The 23,386-nt window shown below is 39.1% G+C and overlaps 1 protein-coding gene across 2 annotated transcripts in view; it reads right to left on the bottom strand.

Moving 5' to 3' along the window:
* The window catches only part of ARHGAP26 (Rho GTPase activating protein 26), a 415,883-nt gene that overhangs the window by 10,343 nt on the left and 382,154 nt on the right, over positions 1–23,386 (bottom strand). For both annotated transcript variants that reach the window (XM_004686837.2, XM_012727989.1), the window contains exons 21-22: positions 9,730–9,840; positions 3,887–3,978 (exon numbers count right to left, since the gene is read on the bottom strand). In XM_004686837.2, coding sequence (XP_004686894.1) covers positions 3,887–3,978; positions 9,730–9,840 — 203 coding nt within the window. The remainder of the gene's footprint in view (positions 1–3,886; positions 3,979–9,729; positions 9,841–23,386) is intronic.

The following is a 23,386-nucleotide window of genomic DNA, read 5'->3' as shown; positions in this document are numbered from 1 at the left end:
CTGAATGGCCATCGAGTGGAGAGTCCCTGGTGAAGATTTTACTATATGCAAAGGAAACCTGGGGCTACCTGTTCTGCACACACACCACACCCTGTACCCTAAGTATGAATGGATCCAGTCCACCTCAAATCTTTATGAAAGTATCCCAAGAACCCAATTTTAGTGAACGCCATGTGAATTTTCCAGGTATCACTAATCATGTTGCTTAAGATGACTAATGTTCCTGAGAACACTAGCTATTTCTCTTTCCAGTTACTGTCTGAGGTGCTTGTGATGGAGTGGACAGTTTCCTAGTAGTTTGGCAAGAACTGATACTGAAGTTATTTCCAAGTATTGCACATCTATCCCCCACTGCACAAAGTCCAAAAGCCAGAACTGAGCAACCATGCCAGATTTGCAGCACAGGCCTGTGGAATCCAGAGGCTTGCAGGCTAAGCATTGTGAAAGAACAGACTTTCCCCTCAACTTGACCCTCCCTTTCCCCTTATTCATTCTTCTTGATCTTGAAAAAGACAATATACACACATTCCAAAACTGTCATTAGGAAACTTTCTTCTGATTGGCCTGCTGATTTAATCCAACAATTACAGAGCATCCCAATCAATTATCAGTCCCACCTAATATCTTCAGCAAATAACATCACATGATATAGAACAAGGAAAATGATCTCCCTGCCCAATGTGATTATAATTTTTTCTCCCTTTTTAATGCCTGATTTTATCCTATGGAAGCAAAGTGAAGAGGAAAATAGGAAATATAGCATTTTCTGAATAGTGAACATAGCATTATCCAAATTGATGTAAAATATAAAGTAACGTTTTGTCCGATTTCTTTTTGACTGCAGTTCAGTCAACACTGAGAGGTGTTTTCTTTGGGGTTTAATTTGGCCTTTTGATCTTTAGGGAATCTAAAAGGTCATGGACATTGTTGGTTAAAAGCAAACTAGTGTCAATGAACTTTGCCAAGGCCTCTAACTTGTTAACCCAAACCCCATTTATCATTTTAGGATTTACAATGACAACCAAGTTGTGGGGTAGCAACAGTCAAAGAACCTGATCTATCAAGCACAGCACCCTGAAAAGAAGGAAAGGACTTGGCAGTTAAAAGCCAGCTAGATTATCTTTTTTTTTGTTGGTTAGCTGCTAAAACAACTTCAAAATAGACTTAACTGGGGAAATGTCAAATGGTATGACCTTTCTGTAAAACAGTTTGGCAGTTCCATTAATAGTCATTCAGAGTTACTGTATGACCCAGAAATCCTGCTTCTAGATATAGTGCCAAAAGAACTGAAAACATATATCCTCAAGGAACTTATGCACAAAGGTAAAAAGCGGAAATAATCAAAATGTCCCATCAACTGCTGAATGAAAAAACAAAATGTGATCTGTCCATACAGAGGAATAGTATACAGCCATAAAAGGGAATGGAATTTTGATACATGATATTATATGGATGAACCCTAAAAATATTTTGCTAAGTGAAATAAACTACTTACAAGGATAACATGCTAGATGACTCCATTTATTGGAAATACCCAGAGAAGACAAATTTATAGGGATAGAAATCAATTAGTGGTTGTCTAAGCTGGGTGAAGCAAGGCTGTGGCAAATAAGACAGAACTTTATAGGGTATGGATTTCTTTGGGGGAAGATAAAGATTCTGGAACTGGACAGTGGTGGTTACTATATAACGGAATATAGCAAAAACCATTGAATTGTGCATTTAGTTATATACTGTGTGGTATGTGGATATCTCAATAAAGATGTTTTTAAAATTAAAAGAAGGTTTACTCAAGAGGAGTAGGACATGAGAACTTAGAAACCAATTCTGCCTCTGGGATAGGGGGAAGGGACTTTTGTATTATCAGAGTTAACAGCTAATAGAAACAAGGCAGCCTCTTGCACATGTAAGCAGTGAATTGGGATTGAGAGGAAAGGTCTTAAATGGGGCTCTCTCAAATCTCTCTCCTCTCTAGACAGATGTCCCTCCCTTCTGCCAGAGTAGAAAACAGAAGTCTGTACAGCTCATTCTGATGTGTCTGTTGTGAAAGCAGTATGTTATGGCTGGGCTGTGACCCCTCATACTTTGGCCTATATGGGGGTGCTTTGGACTGTCTCCAGAAGCCCCACTTCTCTAGCATTCTGGCTGGGGCCTGAAAGCTCCAGCTGCTGACAGAAGGCAAGGCGTCTGAGCTGACTGTTGTATGCTTTGATTTGTAAAGAGAACAAAGGAAGTTCATAGTGTCAAAGTTTAAGCACTTTGCTTTGGGCTTTAAGATCCATAAAAGAGGACTAAGGCTATCAGGTCATGGGCAGTTACAGGTTCACCTCAAGCTCTGTGGGCACAGAAGGCTCAGGGTCCAGCATGACCAGGTGGTCTGTAACCTCTTCCCCATTTTGCCTACCCAGGCCTAATTAATGTGTCTGCCATGCTGCTTGAGCAGGGGAGCAGCCCTGTTGCAAATGCATGTAGTCAAGGCTGGTGCCAGAGGCCTGTCTCTGCTCTAGTTTGGAACTTGGGGCTCTTTCAGATAATTTGGAACCAGGGTGTCAAGGTGCAGCAACTACTACCAGCCAAGAGTCATACCCAAATCATCTGAAAAAGAAAAACTGTCACCGTGAACTATGGGAATGTCAGTCTTTCACTAAGATGGAAGTAATGATGACAAAGATGATCATAACACCAAAAACACAACGAAAGCTTCCTAGTGTTGTGTAGTAGTCGAAACATGTGAAGTACACTATCAATTTTCTAAACAACTCTGTTACTTTCATACGAGAAATAAGTGAGGCACAGAGAATTAAGTCATTACTTGTGGTTGCACAGGTGTCAGTGGTCGAGCCTGTACCTGTGCTTCTGTGGCCTGAATCCAGAGTTCAGGGTCTGCAGTGCGATGTGGGAGTGCTGACTTCCCTGGAAGATGGGTAGTCCTAAGGGCACTAGGCATGTGCATGTAGCACCTCCTCCCGGGAACTGCCCCAGCCCACCACAGGTCTAGAAAAGTCAGAGCAAATGTCTAGTTCCTAAAACCAGGCACCTACTTTTGGTTCTTCCTTTTGGCAAAAAACAAACTGACTCTTTCACCCAGGAATCTAGAAAGATCAGCCCCAAAGGAGAATTTCACCTGGAGAAAATTATAAGTCATGCAAATGATGACATCAATTCTCATAAACAACACTATCTTCTTTCAAAGGGAGGAAAACAAATGAAAACAAGCAAACAAACAAAAAGTGGTATATCAGTTAAGCACCAGCTCCCTGTCCTATGGGGCAGGTGCAGAGGATCCACTTTCATGTCAGAATGCCGACCAGGATAGCTGACAATTTGCAGGGAGGTTTGACTCTGGGACAGTCTACTCTGTGATCCCAGAAATCAGGAAGAGAATGAGCAGAGACTCAGTAAAGCCTACTAACCCAAAGCTGTCCAATGCCCTATCACCTTGGAAACTGGCCTCGCCTAGCATGGACAATGAATATCACCAAACCCAAGAGAAAAAGGCTTGAAATTTTGGCCTTAATCTCCATCCTGAGACACTTACACCAATTAACAGGGCTCCTGTTCTCCATTCCTTTGTCTGCACTCCGGCCCTGAGATTCAAAGCCACTGCAAGTGCAGAGCTAACTCCTTGCAGGTAAAGTCTCACTTAAGTATCCACAGCGACTTGAGGCAACCTCTCCCAGAGCCATAAGTGGATCACATGTGTCCATTCCTGAGAGTTTTTCTTGAAGTCCTGTGCTGTCTGCTTCTTGGGAAAAAGGCACATAAGCACACACTCCTTTTTGAAGTTACCTGTCCTAGTGAGATTTCCATTAGGGAGGGAATTTGAAAACCCCAGTTTTTTTTTTATTTTTCTTCCCCATATCGCTGGTGGGGATAAGAAACTCACCATTATCGAAGACTGTGCCTGCTGTGAATGAGAGTTCTGAGTCGTGTTCAGCTTTGCAGGCATACAAGGCTTTGGCTTTCCGGAACGGTGTGCTGTTTGAAAACAGGAATCTATTTAGCCATTTAAAAAAAACTTCTAAAAGCCCCAGATATTTAATCCTTTCCTTCCCTTCCATGCAAGCCATCTAGCCCTCTCTTGTGGGAAGAGCCTGACAAGGCAGCCAGATGGCAAAACATGAGGTAAAAAGTTGTAAAGGTCACAAGAAAAAAAAGCCAAAAGCTTTGAGAAACCACACTTCTCATCGAGTCACCTTGTGCCATATGAAAACTTTACCTAGCAGTTACAACAGCTCGGAAGGCAGGCTGCTCCCCACTTCTGGAGTAGGAGTAGCTGGGGCAGGGAAGAATTTCCAAGTTGCAGTACAGAACACTCCCAACATACTCGCTGAGAGTTGGCAATGCTTAGAGAGACAAAAAGGAGAAATTCTAGCAAAGCCAGGTTTCTACTTCAGGCCATGGGCTGACATTAGCTCTTCCAGATGTTACTTATTTCTCATTGGGCTGGTAGAGCAAGATTCCAGAGCTGGAACTCCCAGACCCCCAGGGTAGGGCAGGGAATAGACAAGGTGTGTGTGTGTGCACATATGTGCACATGTGTGGGGGCTGTGGGGAGGAGGAGGACGAAGGGAGGGGACGTGACTTTTTTCCTCTTCTCCTGTCCAATGAGTGTTGATAACAGCCCTTAACTGTGCATCAGAATCACCTGGAGAGCTTTAAAAAAAATGCAGATTTCTGTGTTCTACTCAGATTTACAGATATAAATATAAACATGAACACTTTTAATAAGCTCTCCAAGTGGCTCTAACATGCAACCAAAGTTCACAGCTGCTGTTCTAGAGCAGGGGTTGACAAACTCTTTCAATAAAGGGCCAGACAATAAATATTTTAGACTTTATGGGCCATATGGAGATTTGGAAATTTGCCAGAAGTGATTTCCCTCTTTCTCCAAGTTATCTGAAGAAACATACTTAGGGGTTCAAGGGTAGTATGAAAAAAAGACCAAGTAGGTCTTCTGGGATAGGTAATTATTCAAAGGTTATATGTTGTTTACTTTATTGTCATTTCACTAATGGAGAGTCTCAAGGAATCAGTGTTGCTGAAACTCCAAGGGCACACTCACTGCTAGTGGTTGAATGATACTTTCGGGAAGAATGGTCTGGTTTCAGGTAAGTCTAGACAGACCTGAAAGGGCAGGAGTCTTGGGTTATTATGAAACTGGCAAGGAGTCCTCAAGTCCAGCTGCCCTTTGGGAAAGGGACACCATGGACAGACAAAAACCTAGACCAGGACCAGGTATAAAACTTCCAGTCTTCACTCTATGGAAACTGAAGCAAAACACGGTCTGTGATCAGAGTGATCAGAGTAAATGACAACACAGAATTTGTGGCTAGGGTGCAGTTTTACTGCTGTTCTCTCTGGTTATCTAGTAGCCATGAGATAATGTTGGCCAGATGGGAGAAAACTGGGTCACTGGGAGAAAATGAGGTGGGTTTACTGGCCCTGAAAGCAAAAAGGGCCTTTAGAATTCATCAGCTCTGATTAGAAAACTGCTCTTCTTGTCCAATGAGCATTAAGTAGAGTTCAGGACAAGGGACACATTCTGTGATCTAACTGAACCAAGTCCGTGAGTTGGTCAGCAAAGGTCAAACTTCCAATGTATTAACTTTCAGGGAAGGCCAAAAAAAGGTGTGTTCTTTTTTGAGGGAGAAAGGAGTAAAGAGGAGTCACTTAGTTTTGAAAAATGCTAAAACTGTAAAAAATGAAACAACAACAACAACAACAAAAAAAAACCAGTATCAACAGGTACAAAGATTCGGTCATGACAAGGAAAGTGGAAGCAGAATCAACCACGGTCTTCGACTATCAGGTTCTGTGACAGGGTCACTGTCCCCTGGGATCAGGGCAGAGTAGGTGTATAAAGAGCAAAGAGACTGGGGCGGAGAAATAAAAGGTGAGGGAAAGGTCTTCTGAGGCAAGGTTCCTCTGGCTGGCTTTCCATAGAGTTTACTTATTAATCTCATTAGATAAAGGGAAAGGGCTAAACGGGGTGGGGTTGGGGGCAAGCTAGGCAAACCAGCTGGGGTATCTGGCAGGAAGAAAGCAGAGGAAATGGCAATAGGTAAGTGCTCAAGACTATCACATGAGAGGAATTGTTCACTATCATCAGGATTTAGGAATAAGATAATGAAGGGATAATAAAATAGTATATTGCAAATAAAAAAAGAGGTTAGGAAAGAGCTCCTTTGCTTTACTCTCAAATGAGCAGGCAACTGTGCCTATGAAAGGGTCTTTTCCCTGGAGCCTTTCTCCCGCCCCTTTGGGATGGGCCCTTGAATGGGAGAGATAACAAAAGGGGGGCTTCTAAAGGGAATGGTCACTCCTTATCCCCAGGGCCAGGGTTGAAAATAAAATAATATAAACATCAAGTCTTTATTTAAACTTATTAAAATTTAAATTTCAGATCAATGATGCATACTTTCGTTAGTGCAGGTATGTCCCCAATATCGCACAGGACATAGTTACACTAAAAGAAAGTAACTTGTTCATCCCCAATTCAAATTCATCCAGGTGTTTTGTTTTCTATTTTACTTGCAAAATCTGGCAACTGTACTCATGGGGAAGGTCTTATCTTTTTATGCTGGTCAGCCCAGTGAGCTCAGTAACCTATGACACTGAGTCCTTCTCAAAAGCCTTGAGCAGTTTGCTTTAAGTAGGGTTCCCATCAAAAGAGATCCTGTGGGTATAGAGGCTGTTTGTAGGCTTTGATTCCGATTAAAAAAATAAAAAAAAATCCCCACCAAGCTTCTCTGGTTCCTTGGTTCCTCATCTCCCTATTTTCCACAGTGCATCTCGGGACTGGAAGCTCTGGACCCGGAACTGCAGTGAAGCTGAGGGTGCTTTCAGCTGCTCCTGTGAGAGCGCCCTTCAGACCTCAGTGGGGCTTTCAAGGGCATGAACAAGTTTGGAACCTTCTGCTAGTTCATTTTTAATTTTCGCCTCTGAGCATGGCACCAGGCCAGGAAAGCACTCAGAGGAGTTTCCCTCAAATGCCCTTGCAAGCTTTGCAAAAATGATGACCCACTCACTTTCCACTGTAGGGAGCTGCAGGAAGGTGGGGCCAGATAGACTGTCAGGGTGTAATGACCAATCATTTTAAATGCCTTTTCTAAGGGACCTTGTACAACAAATGCAAATTAGAAGTTTGGGACAGGTTCCTTTTCAAGGAAAAGGAAATGTTCAGTGAATGCTCTTCTAGTACACTGTCTCTGCTATGCTGCAAAAGAACCTTCATTCCTGAGCTGACAGTCTATCTGGAAATGTTCAGTGAATGCTCTTCTAGTACACTGTCTCTGCTATGCTGCAAAAGAACCTTCATTCCTGAGCTGAAAATGAAAGTATTAAAAAAGCTCGAAGAGAAGGCGTTTGCAGAGGAGACATGCAGAAGTTCATGAGACCATTAATTAGGTTTAATTAAGAATTTATTTTTAAAATAAAAGGAAGGAAATATGAATTCTCATTTTCTGGAAGTAGATTTGGAAGGACATCCCACTGGATCTAAATACTGGGTATGGGCCCCCACCTCTTGGCTATAACTACAACAGCAGTTGTATGATTTTAGCCCTCTGTTAGCTAAAATTTCAGCCCTCTCTCACTGGCTAGATCCCCAGCAATGTCCCTATCCGTGCTCACCTGGCATACATATTTAGTTAAATGATGGCCAATTCCAAGCCTACTCTCCCTTGCTTATTGCAAAATGGCAGTTTCCAGAACAGTCTCTTCCAAATAAATAGAGCTATTCCAGCAAGTACTTAGTATCTAGAATCCCAATATATCACTTAAGGGGATTTTGTTACCAAGGTCCTCTGACAACCTGAGAGATGGAAAAAGATGACCCCCCCCCCAAACAAATAAACCTGGAAATATTCTGGAAATTGGAAGACAGTGAAGTAGACAGGTAATAGCGCTCCAAATCTCAGAGACACAAAAAGTGAATAACCTCAAAGTAGGTTATTCACTGTAGGTTCTACAGCTGAAATGTACTCTTCTGAGACCCCTACAACCTACTGTGTCCAAGAGACCAATATTTTGTACATTTCACTCCTCTTTGAATAAAAAGTAGTTACATTCTCTTAATGCCCAAGTCTCTCTTACGAATGAATGAGGCATTTGGAAGGAAGGCATTGTCTCTGATCCCTACAATTTGCCCAGGATCAGATCCTCATGTGGCAACCAGTGATTTAACTGAAACAACCCAAGCCCTATCTATTGTACAGCAGGCAAGGCTCTGAGGTTAGGAGTTGCTAGCAAGTTAACTTTTGGATTTGGATCACCCACGTTTGGAGAAAAGAGTGCTGGGCTGAGGATAAGAAGTTCTGACATCTGGATTGGCTCTTATTTAGCTGTATGAGTCACCTGGCTATGCCTCAGTTTCTTTCTCCATAATAGGCCTTTTTTCTTCTCATTCTTATGAGGATAGAATGAAATGATGGATATGAAAGTATCTGGAGGGGAAAAGTTATATAAAAATGTACAGAAAATTGATATAGAGATTATATATAAACTACCATTGTAATATATATCTGTATATATAAACAAATGGGTTTGTCTTTCTTAAATTTAAACACATCTTTATAAATTATTTAAGCCTCTTAGCTAGCCCACCCCTAAGAAAAAAAGAACAGCTATGAGAAAAAGATGGGTAAGAAAATATTGCCTCCAACTACTTATAATTAAAGTCAGCATCTATATTTATAAGGTCTCCAACTGCTTATAATTCTTATAGTCAGCATCTACCTTTTAGTTGAAAGCAGAGGCTAAGTTTGAGAGATATACATACTGGGTGGGACTTACACAACAGAGGGATTCTGCAGGAATTTTATTAATTAATCACCTTCATGGGTTTAAGCAATGTCTTTTCTTCAAAGATCTCAAATGTTAAGAATGAAGTCTGGATGTCACCAGAGTAGGAAAAACTATAGCAGGGTCCTCAGGGAGGGGAACTAGGTCAAGCTGTTCAACCTCAGAAAGAGGCACTGCCTGTTCCCATGAGAGCTAAGGGTTCATGACACAAGGAGAGAGAAGCAGGCTGGGAACTCTAATGATTCTTGTACAAGCAGAGCAAAGAGGCAGCCATGAATAATTTAAAGAGATATCACTTTGTATCTCAATCCTTTATTCTGTTATATTTGTCTCTTTTATTGGCCTGACCTCTGCAGCTAAGTTTCAGTGCTCATGGGTGATAGCCCAGACCCACAAATAAACGTTGCCTGATGCTACCTGATAAGAAATGAGAGAAGAAAAGGCCAGCACATGTCTCTCTGCTGTTTTCTCTGATATTATCTTATACAGAGCACAGAGGGCCCCATACTTGACAGAGTGACAACAATAAGAGTCTAGTTAGGAGGTGCTCTTTCTCCAAACTTCAGGCATCTCACATTAATTCAGAAACTGAAGAAAGGATTCAGAAGGGCGTGGAAAATACCCTACTAGTTAATGCAAACAATTCCTCTTGGCTGTGGTCTCTTGGCTGGTGCCATAGCGGGACAGAGGACTGGTCCCCTCAGGTCCCTGCCCACCTCTGATAAACAGGAACAGAATGGTCATCATCCGTGATTTTACCTGGAATCTTCATGAACTGCTTCTTCTGGCCTGTCAAAAAGCAAGTGCAGGTTTGGATGGCAGGGAACAAAGTTGACGAGGAGGCTGAACACTGCATGAAGAAAGGACCAAGCCAATGAGAGAACAACGGCAGCAACAGAAAACCAAACAAACCCTGCAACAGACCTGATGGGGGATGAGTCGCTTGACGTGGATGAGGTGGGCATAGGGCTGGATGGCGCCGAGAACATGGGCCAAGATGGCGAGAGGGGTGAAGTTGGGCTTGGATTCGGGGGGCTGCAAGACATAACAACCAGAAAACTCATCAGCACATAGGGTAACCACACCAGGAGCACAGGAGGTTCATGGGAGGCCAAGTGATGGGGAGCTGAAGTAGACTAGAGAAGCACTGAAACCCAGGAAATGTTGTCTGTGCCAAGTCACACTTCCCCAGACCAAACCTCTGTGTCTTCCAAGTAATGCCTGCTCTGTAATTCCTTGGAGCATGAAAGTGTATCTTGGCCCTACAGAACAACTGCTTTCTAGGTGAGAAAAACTCTTCAACCATGTCTGGTGTGCCTTTGGCCATGAGGGGAAATGCCCCGGCCCCACATGCAGGAAAGCCCGTGCAGGCATCCAGATCAACAGCCTCTGACCAGCGCAGGGCAGCTTAAAACTAGTCTTCAGCTTCCACTGCTGTGTGAGTGTTTTTAAGTTGTGTCTCAGCAAAAATGGCCAGTTTTTTTTTTTTTGGCCACACAGACTATTCAGCCAGAAAACAATTTCCTGTTTACATTTCTAACTAAATGGGCTGTGTGCCATTGAAGACCCAAAGTACTGTATTAGAAAAATGATAGCAGAGGCAGGAGAGATCGGGACACACACATCTCAGAAGAGAGCACACAGTTACGGATAGTGTGCAGTTCCTCTGAGATTTGCTTCTCAGGTTTGCACTTTCTCTTTATATGGGTTTTGGGCATTTTGATGATTAAAGAGAAAGCCCCAGAGAGAAGGCAGTGAAAAAAAATGAGGAATTGAAACCTTAAATCTGTCCATTTTGTTCTTTGATGGGTGGCTGATCAGAAGTTTGGAGAGGAAACGTTGATATTACTCACTAAAATATGGTTTGAGGATTTTAACTGGCCATGCTAGCCCACAAATTATACAAACAAACAAATATCTCAGCAACTCTGTGAAATCACACTAAGTCACAGATAGTGCAAACACCAATGACTGAGAAAACAACATGGAAACGGCCCAGCCACATCATCTGCAGTTCTGAGCCTCAACCGACTGCTAGATTGTTTGGTCTAAGAGCTTTATAGAAGAAAAAATGACAGCAAGTCCACTCCAGGAAAATAGGTTTTCTAAACATGGCCAGATTTAGCAAGAATATATAAGTAGGTCTACCTCATGGGGCATTCTCAATTCAGACATGAGATTCTTTAATGAACTGATAATAGTAATTATCAATAATATATAAAACCACCTATGGTTGTAACATAAATTCCTAGGGAAATATAAAGTAAAATTTCGTTGTAAGTTCATCAGATATCCCTATCCTAGAGCAATTAAATAAAATATTGTTAAACTCCATTATGTATATTGTTTTTCTAGAATACAAGTTCCATGAGGTTAGGAATTTTTAACTGTTTTATGTACTCCTGTAGCTCCAAAACCTACTTACTTATGCCTTGTAAATATTCAGTAAAAAATTGAGTGAGTACATCAATGAATTTCATTTAACTCATCTAACAAACAAAGTGGCACAATTATCATTTCCATTGTGTGACAGGGCTATGTTCACATGTGCAGGCCCAGGACTCTTGTCACCTCTGGGGTAGCAGAACTTACTTTGTTCCTTTTCATCAAGCTTTCGAAGCTCAGCTATAGTACCAAAAATCTCCTTAACTGTTATTTTTCTGTTTCCTTCAGATATCTACCACATTTGCAAGGGAAAATTAAGGCAGCAAGAAAGACTAACTACACTGTAAACTCCAAGAAAAATCCCTGTATCTTGCCTCTGATTTTCTGTCCAGTAGATTCACAGAGTGGGCTGAATTCACATAATAGAAATTAAATTCGTGAGTGTGATTTTATTTTTTTCCTTCTCAATTAGTCCAATAAAGACTAGTTATGGAGTACATAGTTGCATCAAGGCAGTTAGTGGAATACAACATAGCGTCTGCCAAGGTTCTTGACTTCAAGAGTTTAAGATGTATTTGATAAGGAGGGACAGAATGGAAAACAACTGTAATACAAGATGGTAAGATTCATCAGCTGAGGGGTAAGTCACTTTCCTTAGCTTAATACTTGCACCCCCTTGACTCTGTCTCAAGTCCTGCGAGTGTGTGCTCTCTTATTTCTTGTATACTGTAGAATGTGAGCTGTAGCGTTGCATTCTCAGTCCACTAAATAATGGCCTGACAAGCAAGCTCTGATGATGACTTCCACAGTGCTTCCAAGAGCCTGATCTCTGACCAGGGATCATGATTTGAAGGCACAATTTGGAGGCTCCGTGGAGCAGCCAGAGGCCTGGACCATCTGTTCTTCTGGTCAGCGGTCATCACAGGATAATTAAAAACTCTCAAGTTTGTTTTCAGTTCTTTTTTAGTAACTTTTATAAGTGAGAAACACCTCAAGCTTCCTAGCTCATCTGTGCCAAGAATTATGCCTTTGGCTACATGCACATATGGGAAGATAGTCCATGAATACAATGTGGGTTCAAAAAGCCTTTTCATAACCTTGGATATCTAAAGTGGCTGTTGGCCAGTAGTATATGGTTAAAATTGTCCGGTGGGGTGTGGCTGGAGTGCAGGGGATTCATGACTTTTGTTACAAACTTAATTCTCCAACCCCCCATGTCCACAGTTTTAACTGGAATTTTTAACTAGTAGAATTCCATTTGTTTGCTTGTGTTTTGGTTATAGCAATAACATTTATTTGCTGCACAATGACTATAATTTAAAATCTATTACTGTTATAATTTAATATAATAATAAAATGCATACTCCATCACACTTTTACAGTTTTTGTAGACTACTAACAGAATTACAATTTAGTATCAACAATCTTATTTAATATTTCTATATATCATAATGATTGAAGTCTGTACATATATAGACTGAAAATAAACATACAAATGTTCCTCCCAGAAACAGCAATTTCAGTTTTGATGCAATTCAGAGACTATATATGTAAAGAAAAAAAATGACCTGGGATGACGACGATAGCTCAAGGCTCGTTATATAATCTTATATTCTCTTTTCATTACTTACAAAGGATACCCGTAGAATAAAGACCTCATCTCTAAAAAAATCCAAAACAGACAAAGGAAAAATGGTAAATTTTACTATTGATGCTGAAAGGTCCAATACCAAATTATCAAACTTTTTTCCTGCTAATGTCACCAAAAATAACAAATGATTGAGGTTAGGAAAGTAAAAAAAATTATACCTAAAATTTTAGTAGATGGCCCCTCAAAATCTCTCTATGATCCTTAAGAGCCATGCTGGGAGTCCTTGAGCTGAACACCTGAGCACACCCTCCATCCTAAATCATTCTGGAGTCCTTCCTGGCCTCTCAGGCTCCAACTGCAGCAGCAACAATCCAGCTTAAATGTTAGCATGATGTGGACTCAACTGAAGTTCACATCAGCTTTATTTACTGGCCCACGGTGTCTGCAGAGAAGTCACACAATCCCAGTCAGTCCTTTTGACACTCGCTGAAGAGTGAAGAAATCATGATTTAGGAAGATAAGGCTCAAAGACCTGGCAGCATGCTGGGTGTGGCTGATAGTTCAAGTACATGTGTGACAACATCACCAGCTTGACACCCTTGGGTGGTGACTCACTTGATGACGGAACACCTGGTGGAGCAGCCAGGGCATGCCTAGCGCACTGCGGACAGGCTACTCTGGCAGCCGCCCAAGCCACCATGTGCCCGACCCTCTCTAGTCTCCATACCATAGTCACTAAAACCAAAGCCGGTACAAGATGATGAGTAAGCTGACTATTAAGAAGACAGCTAACATTTTTAAGTTCCAATACTCAGTGAGAGATGATCTTCAAGAAAAAATTAGAAAATACCAACAAGCAAGAAAAACATTAAAATATAATTTATGCCGCTAGTGATCACTGTTACCATCTTAGCATATTTATCCTCATTTTTGGAGGGGTAAAACTACATACACAATGACCTGTTTTGTTTTGTTTCCACTTAATAAAGCATGTTCTGATGTTGCTAAGTAGCCTGTATCTTATTTTTAAAGCAGCCACAATATATTGATCTATGTAACCATTCTCTTACTGTGTACATTGAGATTATTATCCCGTTAGCTATTACAGTGTTTCAACTCACATCCTGTACAGGCTTACTGCCTTGGCATACATTCCTGGAAGTTAAGTTAGTAGGTCAAAGGTTAGGAGTTTGTGTATATGTATGTGTGTGTTTTAGGATCTTGAGTCATACTACCAAATAGCTTTATGAGAAAAGCTTTTTATTTTTATAGGATTTATTTTATTTATGCATACAAAAGCTGGAGTACTGGCCAAAGGTGAAAAGGGGTGAGAGGATTTAACAGAGACAAAGTGGTGAGCAGAATGGACAGATCTACTGAAATACACTGCTAAAAGGAGCAGCAGGCCAGACAGGAGAGGTCTGCTGTGCCACATGGGTGGTTGGGTGGGCTCCTTCACCAGGGGTAGTGCTTGTGCTGCAGTGGCTGTGGGTGGCTTGATAGTGCTGGGATCTAATCCCTTGCACTGCCAGGAAGGCCTAGAAAAGCTTTTTACCGAAAAGCTTTTGGGAATCACATTCTGACTAACAGTGTATGGGGGCTGTTCATTCCCTTTCATAATGGCTCTGTGGGTAAGGGGCAGTGGTATTTTAAAAAGATACGTTATCTATAATGTAAATAGACATATAAATAAAATTATAAAAAAACAGATACATTAACTTTTCTCAAGGTAACTCAGGTTATCTTGAACTCTTGTCTTTCTTAGCATTTCCAATAATGTAAAACCTCCCTGTGTTTTGTTTCCATCTAGAAGCAACGTTTAATTTTCCGAAGAGGATTCTACTGAAGTAGTATGGTAAGAGATAGGCAGATGGCTAAAAACAGAGACAACCAGCACGTGGGAACCTGCCTAGGTTTCTAGGGTATGGTTTCTACAAGAAAGGCTGAGAGAAGCAGACTAAGACTGTTAAGATAGGTCCGAACAGGAGGAGTAAGTTACACAAGAGGTGCCAGAGACTTGTGAATAAAGAAATCACAAAACTGGCAGACTTAAGTCTCTTACAGAGAGAAGGCAGTTGTCTGTGATCCACAGACTAGGTTCTCAGTCATGATCACAGCTGGTCTGTGGGATCACTGGCCCAGGCTAACATTAATGCTTCATCAGTCTCTCTTCCCAATTAGGTCTAGAACAGGGAGGGATACTGCTATTGAATTCAAGGTGGCATGTAGTATTTTTTCTACCTCTTGTAATAAAAGAGAAGAGAAAATTATATCAAAACCTATAAAGTTATATTTAATCTAATTCCAGATCAGTAAACTCATCTTTTTTTCAAAAACATTCCTTTAAGTCTGAACTTATGATGTCATCATTAGAAATAGAAGAAAAATCAAGCTGTAGCTATGAAAACAGAGCAATGGAGGCAATAGAGGAACACAGTTCAATTGGGAAGTGAGTAGTCAATCAGAACAAAAGACACAAAAACAAATTTTTATTTGTTGAAAATTTCTTTACCTATGAAGTATTAAAACACAGAAATTCCCAGTAAGTTCTAATCTCTTGAGGTATCAGTATATGATCATAATTCCGTAAGAAATTATAATTATAATTAGTTAAATCCACATGCCCTAAATAGTATACTTTCTAATGTACTAGTATTTATATTCTTCCACTCATCTGATATAATTTAATATGCACTTTAAATCAGAACAATGAGAATCCCAATTGCTATTTTAAAAAGACTAGTGAAAGCCCTTCAGAACCTTAGCAATTATAGCCACTGATTTTTTAAAGTCTTAAAATTACTGACTTTTAAAATAGTTCAACCAATTTATAGAACAGAAATACTGTCTTGTAGATTAAAAAAATCTAGAAGGTAGGTATGAAAAGTAATTCCAAGATTTAAACAAATTCAATGCTTAAAATACAGCATGTGTATTCCATAAGCTTCCCCAAGTTAGCAATTTGAACCTTTGCATGTAGAATAATTCAGAACTATGTGGTAGAAGAAAAACTCTGTATGGGAAATACATAATCTTATAGAATGGTTCCAATTCAATTGTTCATTTGTACAGAAAAAAACCTCAAAAGAAAGGACCAGTTGGGTGAATGAGGCTAAGTGTTTCCACTGTAGTCTGTGCCACACCCACTTACTGATAGTGTTGTGTTCATTTGTGTTGAAAGTGATTGCTTTCCCTCAATATCCTCAATCTCACATTTCAGCACATCAGAATTGTTTTTTTTTCTTAAATAAAATGTATTGCTCTTTTCCATCTAAAAAAAAATTACAACTTATGAAGTTATTGGTAAGGAACCACTAAACCATTTTCAAGATAATGAAAAAAAAAAAAAAGGTCAATATGGTCACATTTACTATTTCAAAGTATGTGTGTTTCATTTTCATTGGAGGCATAGTTTATATGCCACAAAATTCATGTATTTAATCACAAATTTCAGTAAATTTACAAAGTTTTGCAACCGCCTCCTCACTATTTAAAACCAAGTGCAGTATAATTATCAATCTCTATATAATGAAGACATTGTACTTGCAAAAACAAATTCATTCACGGTAACTTGAAAAGAAAAGGAAAGCAATTGTGCTACTAAATTCAATATTCTATGGTTCCAAGGCATAATTTAAAGCCACAATTCTAAAACTAGTGATGTTTAAGCAGCAGTTTTCTTAAAATAAAATCTACAAGCAGGAAACTGTAACCGCTTCAGGGAGTTGAGAACAGGGGGCCGGGTACACAGGCACAGATACTTCATTCACTTTAAAATTTTATATTTGTTTATATGATTTCAACTTTTAAACAATGAATCTAAATAATTTTGCAATGAACGTGAAAAAATGGTGCTAGGATAATTCGAGAGTATATGGAAAAAGTGACACTTGACCTCCTACTTCATATTGTACCTAACTAATGATTTCCAGGTGGATTATAGACCTAAGTGCCAAAGGCAAACAATAAAGGTTTTAGAAGAGACTAACTCCAAGAGCTTGGGTTTGGGATTTATCCAGCAGGGCATAAACAGTACTAACCATAAAGAAAAATACTAATATACTTGACTACATTAAAGCTAAACTTTTATTTACCAAAAGACAACATTAAAAAAGATAAAAAGGTAGCCTACAATATAAACAGAAAGGGGCTCATAAAAAGGCTATGTAAAAAAAAAGACATCAAGTGGGAAATGGGCAAGAGACTTAGAAAATTCAATAGAAAACACGTCAACCTTTCTGTAATACATGGAATGCTGAATAAAACCAAAGGTGATCTAGAACACCTATCAAAATGACAAAATAACTGACAGCAAAATGCTGAAAATACCATGTATTGACAAGATACAGAATATTTGGAACTCTTACACTTCAATGGAAGAGGAGTGTACATTGCTACACCCACTATGGATAACAGGCTGACATTACCCAGTGAAAGTATAGATATCATTCACTATGACCAGCATTGCCTTCCCAGACATGTATCCTAGTGAGGCATATATGTGTATCTTGGAAAATATGTATGAGAAAGTGCAGAGCAAATTTGCTTCTAAGAGCAAACACTTTAGAAACAGCCCAGAAGTTCAGCAAAGTAGGCCAGAGAAATAATTTCTCAGTCTATTTATACTATTGGACACTCTACTACAATGACAATAAATGAATTACTGCTAAACGAATGACTCTTTAAATCACTGAGCAAAAGAAGCCAAACTCAAAATAATCAAGCAAAAAATTGTAGCTAGGATGTATACAGTTGATCTTTATTATTTTAGAGCCTGCATTTGCAAATTCATCTACTTGCTAGAACTTATTGTAACCCACAATCAATACTTGTGGTGGTTTCACAGCCATTCATGGACACATGCAGGGTGATGAAAACTCAGGTCACCCTGAGTCACCTAAGCTGCCTTCTTGCTGCAGCTCTCTAATATTCCTAAGTGCTAGGCAGCTGTGATAAGCCTTGTGGAGAAAAGTTGTACATAATGAGCTGTGTTCAGGTAGACCTGCTGCACTGCTTTGTGAGCTCAATATTAATGAATCAATAAAAATATTACATAATGTGTCTTTAAACAGAAACACATATACAAAGTTATATGTTTATCAGCTGACAAAACTGTGAATTTCCCCTAGGAAAAAATAGTTCAATATTCACTAATTCCTGTGTTTGTGATGAGTTGATAGAACATAACTAACACAAATAGAAATCTGTATTTAAGAATTAAAAATACAAATATAAACAAGGAAGTTGCTACTATAACCATCAGATTAGTGCTTACCTTGAAGGAAGGAGAATGCATGAGATGCAGGCACTTCTGGGGTGCTAACTGTACTTGGTGGTGATTATGTGAGCTTTAATTAATAACTTCCTTAATTGTATATTTATATTTCATGCAATTTTCTATATATTAAAAATGTGTGCATGTCTATCTTAAAACAAATATGTAAGGACATATGGTCTATCAACACATTAACAGTATTCTCTGGGTGACATTAAATTTTTTGACTTGGTGCTATAGTTATGATTCATTTATAAGCCAAAAAACAATAAATGTTAATAGCAAAGTCATAATCATATGAACAGCTAATTTTACTCTCTAGAAGAGGGATGTTTAAGAGGGCCAAAATGACAGTTCAGTCTTTGTTGCACCAACCCATGGTTTAGGTTACATAATACAATTGGCAGCTCCCAACTGTTTGTACTGTTTGTGTTTCACAGTCAACTACAATCAAATATTTATTGAGCACTTTCCATATTCAAGGCCTGATTTTTCCATCTTGCTCTTTTCACTGAATCATTATGCTAACATCTCTAGAAACTTCTTTTGGCGGGGGGAAGGGACATAGTTATACAGCAAATCACTGGCTTCTTCCTTTCACCTGCACATGGAGAAGTAAAGGAGGACATCTCCAATGTTACACTTGGAGTAAGTGGACAATATACTAACTACACTGGCTGAAAGCTGTTTGCCCCTGGTATACTTTCCTATACAGTTTGCTTTCAGGGAATATTTCCTGTTTGGACTAGGGGGAGGAAGAGCAGGGGAAGGAATTTATAAGAATCTAAATGTCTACTGCTGAAAACAAAGCAGTATCTAAAATTAGCAGTGGTGGCCCAAGCTTAAAAGTAACCCTGGGGAAAGGGGATTCTTTGAATAAGGAGTCTAAATCATGTCACTGTGTTCAGATTTCTCAGCAGTAGAAAAGAACTTTAGCTAAAGACAATATCCAGGATGATTAAGTTAAACTCCCATAGCCATACAAACCTTGGTCCGGATACCATGGAAGACATATGAGGCAGAGAGATAAGGAGAGATGAATGTGGATGAAAAGGCCAACAGTCTCTAACTTTCCTGCCCCCTCCCTCCCCAAGCAAATAGTTGACTCCTCTAATCCAAGTGTTTATACAATAGTCTAAACATGTGGAAAACTTCTCATTTGACTTCAACCTACTCAAATGTCTTCTCTGCTTCTTCTTCACCTTCCACGCCTGGCCTTGTACCTTCACTGGGACAATGCACAAGTGGCCTTCCCCCGTGACCATGCTCACCTCCTACAATACCCAGCTCAGGCTGCTCTAAAGGAATGCAAACTCACTGGGCTTCAATGTGTGTTTCACCCTAGTTCATTTGATTCTGAGAAACTTATTGACTTGCCTGGAAAAAAACTTTAAGTGATTTTCCAGCAAAGTCACCCTTTCCACTGGAAAATTAAAAACAAAAAAGAAAAAAAGAGCCTCAACATCTGTGAATAAAAACAAACTGAAGTAAAATGATTTTTATATTCTCTTCCAGTTCTTTTATATTCTCTTCTAGTTCTTGTACTCCAAAAATGAAACACCCACTGAGAAGTCAATGAAAAGAGAGACAGCAAAACATCATTAATTCTGATCTCACAAAATAAAAATTTCTTTTTTTTTTTTAATCTGAGGTGGATCTAAATTTACTCTAGACAATCTATTAGTCGCTAAAATTTTGAGTGCTCAAATTTTGAGGGTAAAAATTCTCAAGATGCCTAGCTTAACATTCTTGGTGATTGTATCAAAATGTTAACCTGATAATGTAATTTCTCTGCTTAAAATACTCAGTACTTCCCCATTAAGTCAAACAAAGACCAAAGTCTCATTGCCTGTATTACTGTCAGTATCTGTAGTCTGGATTCTTATCATCCCCAGCCACACTATATGAAATCTAAAAATGTAGGTTAATAAATATTTGTTAAATGTGGTTCAATGAATAGTATTTTCCTGTCCATAAACTCCCTATTACTAACTAAATATAGAATAAATTCCTTACCCTGGCATACTGGGATAAGTAGTTATAGTTTAATCCTGTCAATTAGCTTTCCACGCTTCTGAATGATTTGGATTCCTCTTCTACCTAAAGAGATACAAGTAGGTACAGGGAACCCCTGATTTCATTATAGAGCAAGCATGTGACCCAGGCTATACAGACAGAACACCCCTTTCCTCTGGCCTCAGTGTTGGGGTCAAGAATGGGGATGTTCCTGATTACATTACATGGGGATGTTCATGGGGCCTGATCCCTGAATGCTCTTCCTCTTGGGTAGGAAAACCTAGAGTACTGGCTATAGGTATAGAGATAATTTTTCCTATTGCACGGCAAACATCTGCCAATAAATGAAGATTTTAAAATAAGAGAAAAAGGAAGGAGGAAGAGTCAAGCAATATAATAATTTGGGCTGCTGAGTCCAACTGTGCTCAAACGCAAAGCCACCCTGAAGTGTTCCAAAATTCTAAACATATAAAACTTCTTAAAAAAAAAAACATTTACTAGTTAGGTTTCTGCCATTTGAAGCTCTTTCATAATATAGCCCAACACTGTTCTTAGTGCTTTTGTCTTATGTCTTCTCAGGGCTCTCCAGGTCAGGAAACTATCTTAAAGGATCATATAATAACTATTTTGGAGTTTGCAGGACAAGAGGCAAAATTGAAGGTATTATATAGTTACTCATTGAGCCAAGTAAAATGTAAAAGTTTAACAATATAAAAACCATTCTTATTTTCTGAACCATAAAACAAAACAAGGCAGCAGGCTAGATACCTGCAGTTCTCTAACCCTATTCTAATCAAAGTGGTGTTCTTATGTTTCAAGAATGCTTTAAATTTTCTATTGCCATGTTCCTGTTGGTGCTGTTTTCCAGCCTGTAATGTCTCTTTCCTGGCCCCTAAACACAGCCCATCCATTATTTGTTCCCAATGTGAACTGCTACCTGAGGCTTTTGTGATATCACAGTGAACTTTATCTTTTGCTTCTGAATTATGGATTCTGTATTTCTCTTCTGGTCTTGGTCATAGCTTGTATTATAGGCATCTTATTCCTATTGTCTCTTGCACACTATGACCATTTAATAAGTTTCTTTGGGATTAAAAATATACAATTGCTGATATATACACACACACACACACACACACACATATTCAGTAGTGTTGGCCAACTTTAGGAATTTGTGTCCTGATCTCAAATCTTTTGTCATTTCTAACATACAGTATTTTAATATTTCCTTTAAGGCAATGCCTTATAACAAAGTATCTACTTTAGTCCAAGCTAAATAACAAAACCTTATTATTATTAAACCATTACATTATATCAGAGACATTCAACTGCAAAAGATGCTTTCAAACTAACATCTAGAAATCTCAATTGGCTGCCCTTAGCTCGCAGAAACAAATTTATAATTTGTTCCTAGTCTTCAACTTCTTTTGTTTCCACAGAAATACCTCTTATCTAATAACTGATCACTCAAACAATGAATGGCTAACTTGGGAGCTCGTCTGCATCACTGCCTCCTGAAATGAGATGCAACTTTTTAATGGAAGTGACCTAGTCTCATGACTAAGAAACTAGTTAAATGAAGTTTGGAGAAATCTACCCATAAGCATCTGGACCATGAAACTTGTTGGAGGAAGTTTCAAAGATTAAATTGAAGGTGAGGGTATTTGCCATCCCACATTATGCCACTTTGGCATAAGTGTTATTTTGAGTTGATGCAAAAGATGCTTTCAAACTAACATCTAGAAATCTCAATTAAGAAATAGCAGATAATGGAATAGTTCTGAAAATAAAATAGTTACTCTTTTGTAAGGGACATTTCATTTATAGTAAATCTCTATTTGTTAGCATGTCTCTTTCTCTGATGCCAGAAGAGATGGCCAACGAAATCTCTAGAAACCCTTTGGTAGAGAAGACAGCTATTTAACAGCCATGCCATTGTTTACTGTGTCTCCCACTAACAGGCCCTCTACTCCCCTGCCACATCTTTTATTGTTATCTCTTTTAAGACTTTCTTTTCAGAAGTTTGACTATGACACATCTGTGTGGATTTTGTATTATTTAAAATTCTTAAGGCAAATTATTTCTAAAATTAATTATGAAACATCCATGGACATTATTTCTAGAACTATTCATTCTGTCAATCCTTTCGAGACTTTCACTACACATATGCTGGTGTGCATGGCGATGTCTACTTGGTGAGTTAGACTCACTTCATTTGTCATTTTTCTTCCATCACTATTTTCCCTTTGTTCTTCAGAATAAATAATTTCTATTACTATCTTCAAGTACCCTAATTCTTCCTTTTGCCCTCCCAATATGTTGAGTTCATCTACTTATTTTTGTCATGTAAGCTACTGTACTTTTCAAGTCCATTTATTGCCATTTCTTTTTATCAAGACTCTCAATTTGTTGATTCATTGTCATCATGCTTTCTTTTGATTCCCAAAATGTGATTCTTTAATTTTTGTTTTTTAGAATCTACTTACAATAGCTGTTTTAAGATCTGCCTCTGCAAAACCCAATAGCAGTGAGAATCAGAGGCAGTTTCTACTATTTTCCCCTCTGCAAATAGTGAGTTTCTTTGTATGTTTTATAATTTTGTTGTTGAGAAGTGACTACTTTTATAATTTATTGTAACAACAATGGATACAGATTTTTCCTTTAGAGGTGGCCATTGTTTTTGTTGATTGTTTAATAAAGTGTCTTGCTTTATTAGTGAGTTACGTGTCTCTACTGACTTTGTGAACATTGTTGTCCCTATTGTTTTTCTTTAAAATTTATATTTTCATTTTAAGGTATAGACTCATAAGTTTGTTCCTATATATTTTTATCATCTACTCATCAATGACTAAGCAGAGATTGTCAAACACTTGAGCCAGTATGTCCTCTGTCCTCTGTTAATAGACCTTTGCATGAGAAGGGTGCAGGTGTAACATTCAGGTTGTTTTCAAGGATGACCTAGTGGGCCATTTCATATTCTCTCTGTATATGCACACAGCATCAGGGTTGGGACTCTCTCCAGTTTCTGCTGTGACTGCATGTAGACCTAGTTAGAAGTATTTATGTTTGCTTTAACTACAATAAAAGAATAGCTAAGTGGAATGACCAACCTATGCTTGCCAGCTGCCCAACTTGCCATTTCCAGCACTTGCCACTTTCCCACTTTCCAGCACTTTTCCACTTCCTTTTAGGGATGGCAGCAAGGCTGCTGCTCTCAGAGTCTGTGTCTGTCCCATTCTGGCAAACATCTGCCCTGATCCAAGGTGGGGACAGGGGGTTGACAACAGCCCCAGACCCTAATACCTCCCCCCCCC

Source organism: Condylura cristata, unplaced genomic scaffold (assembly GCF_000260355.1).
Source record: "Condylura cristata isolate star-nosed mole 26May11 unplaced genomic scaffold, ConCri1.0 scaffold00021, whole genome shotgun sequence".
NCBI lineage: Eukaryota > Metazoa > Chordata > Mammalia > Eulipotyphla > Talpidae > Condylura > Condylura cristata.
Note: the sequence above shows the minus strand (reverse complement) of the source record. Positions and strands in the feature narration are given on the sequence as shown.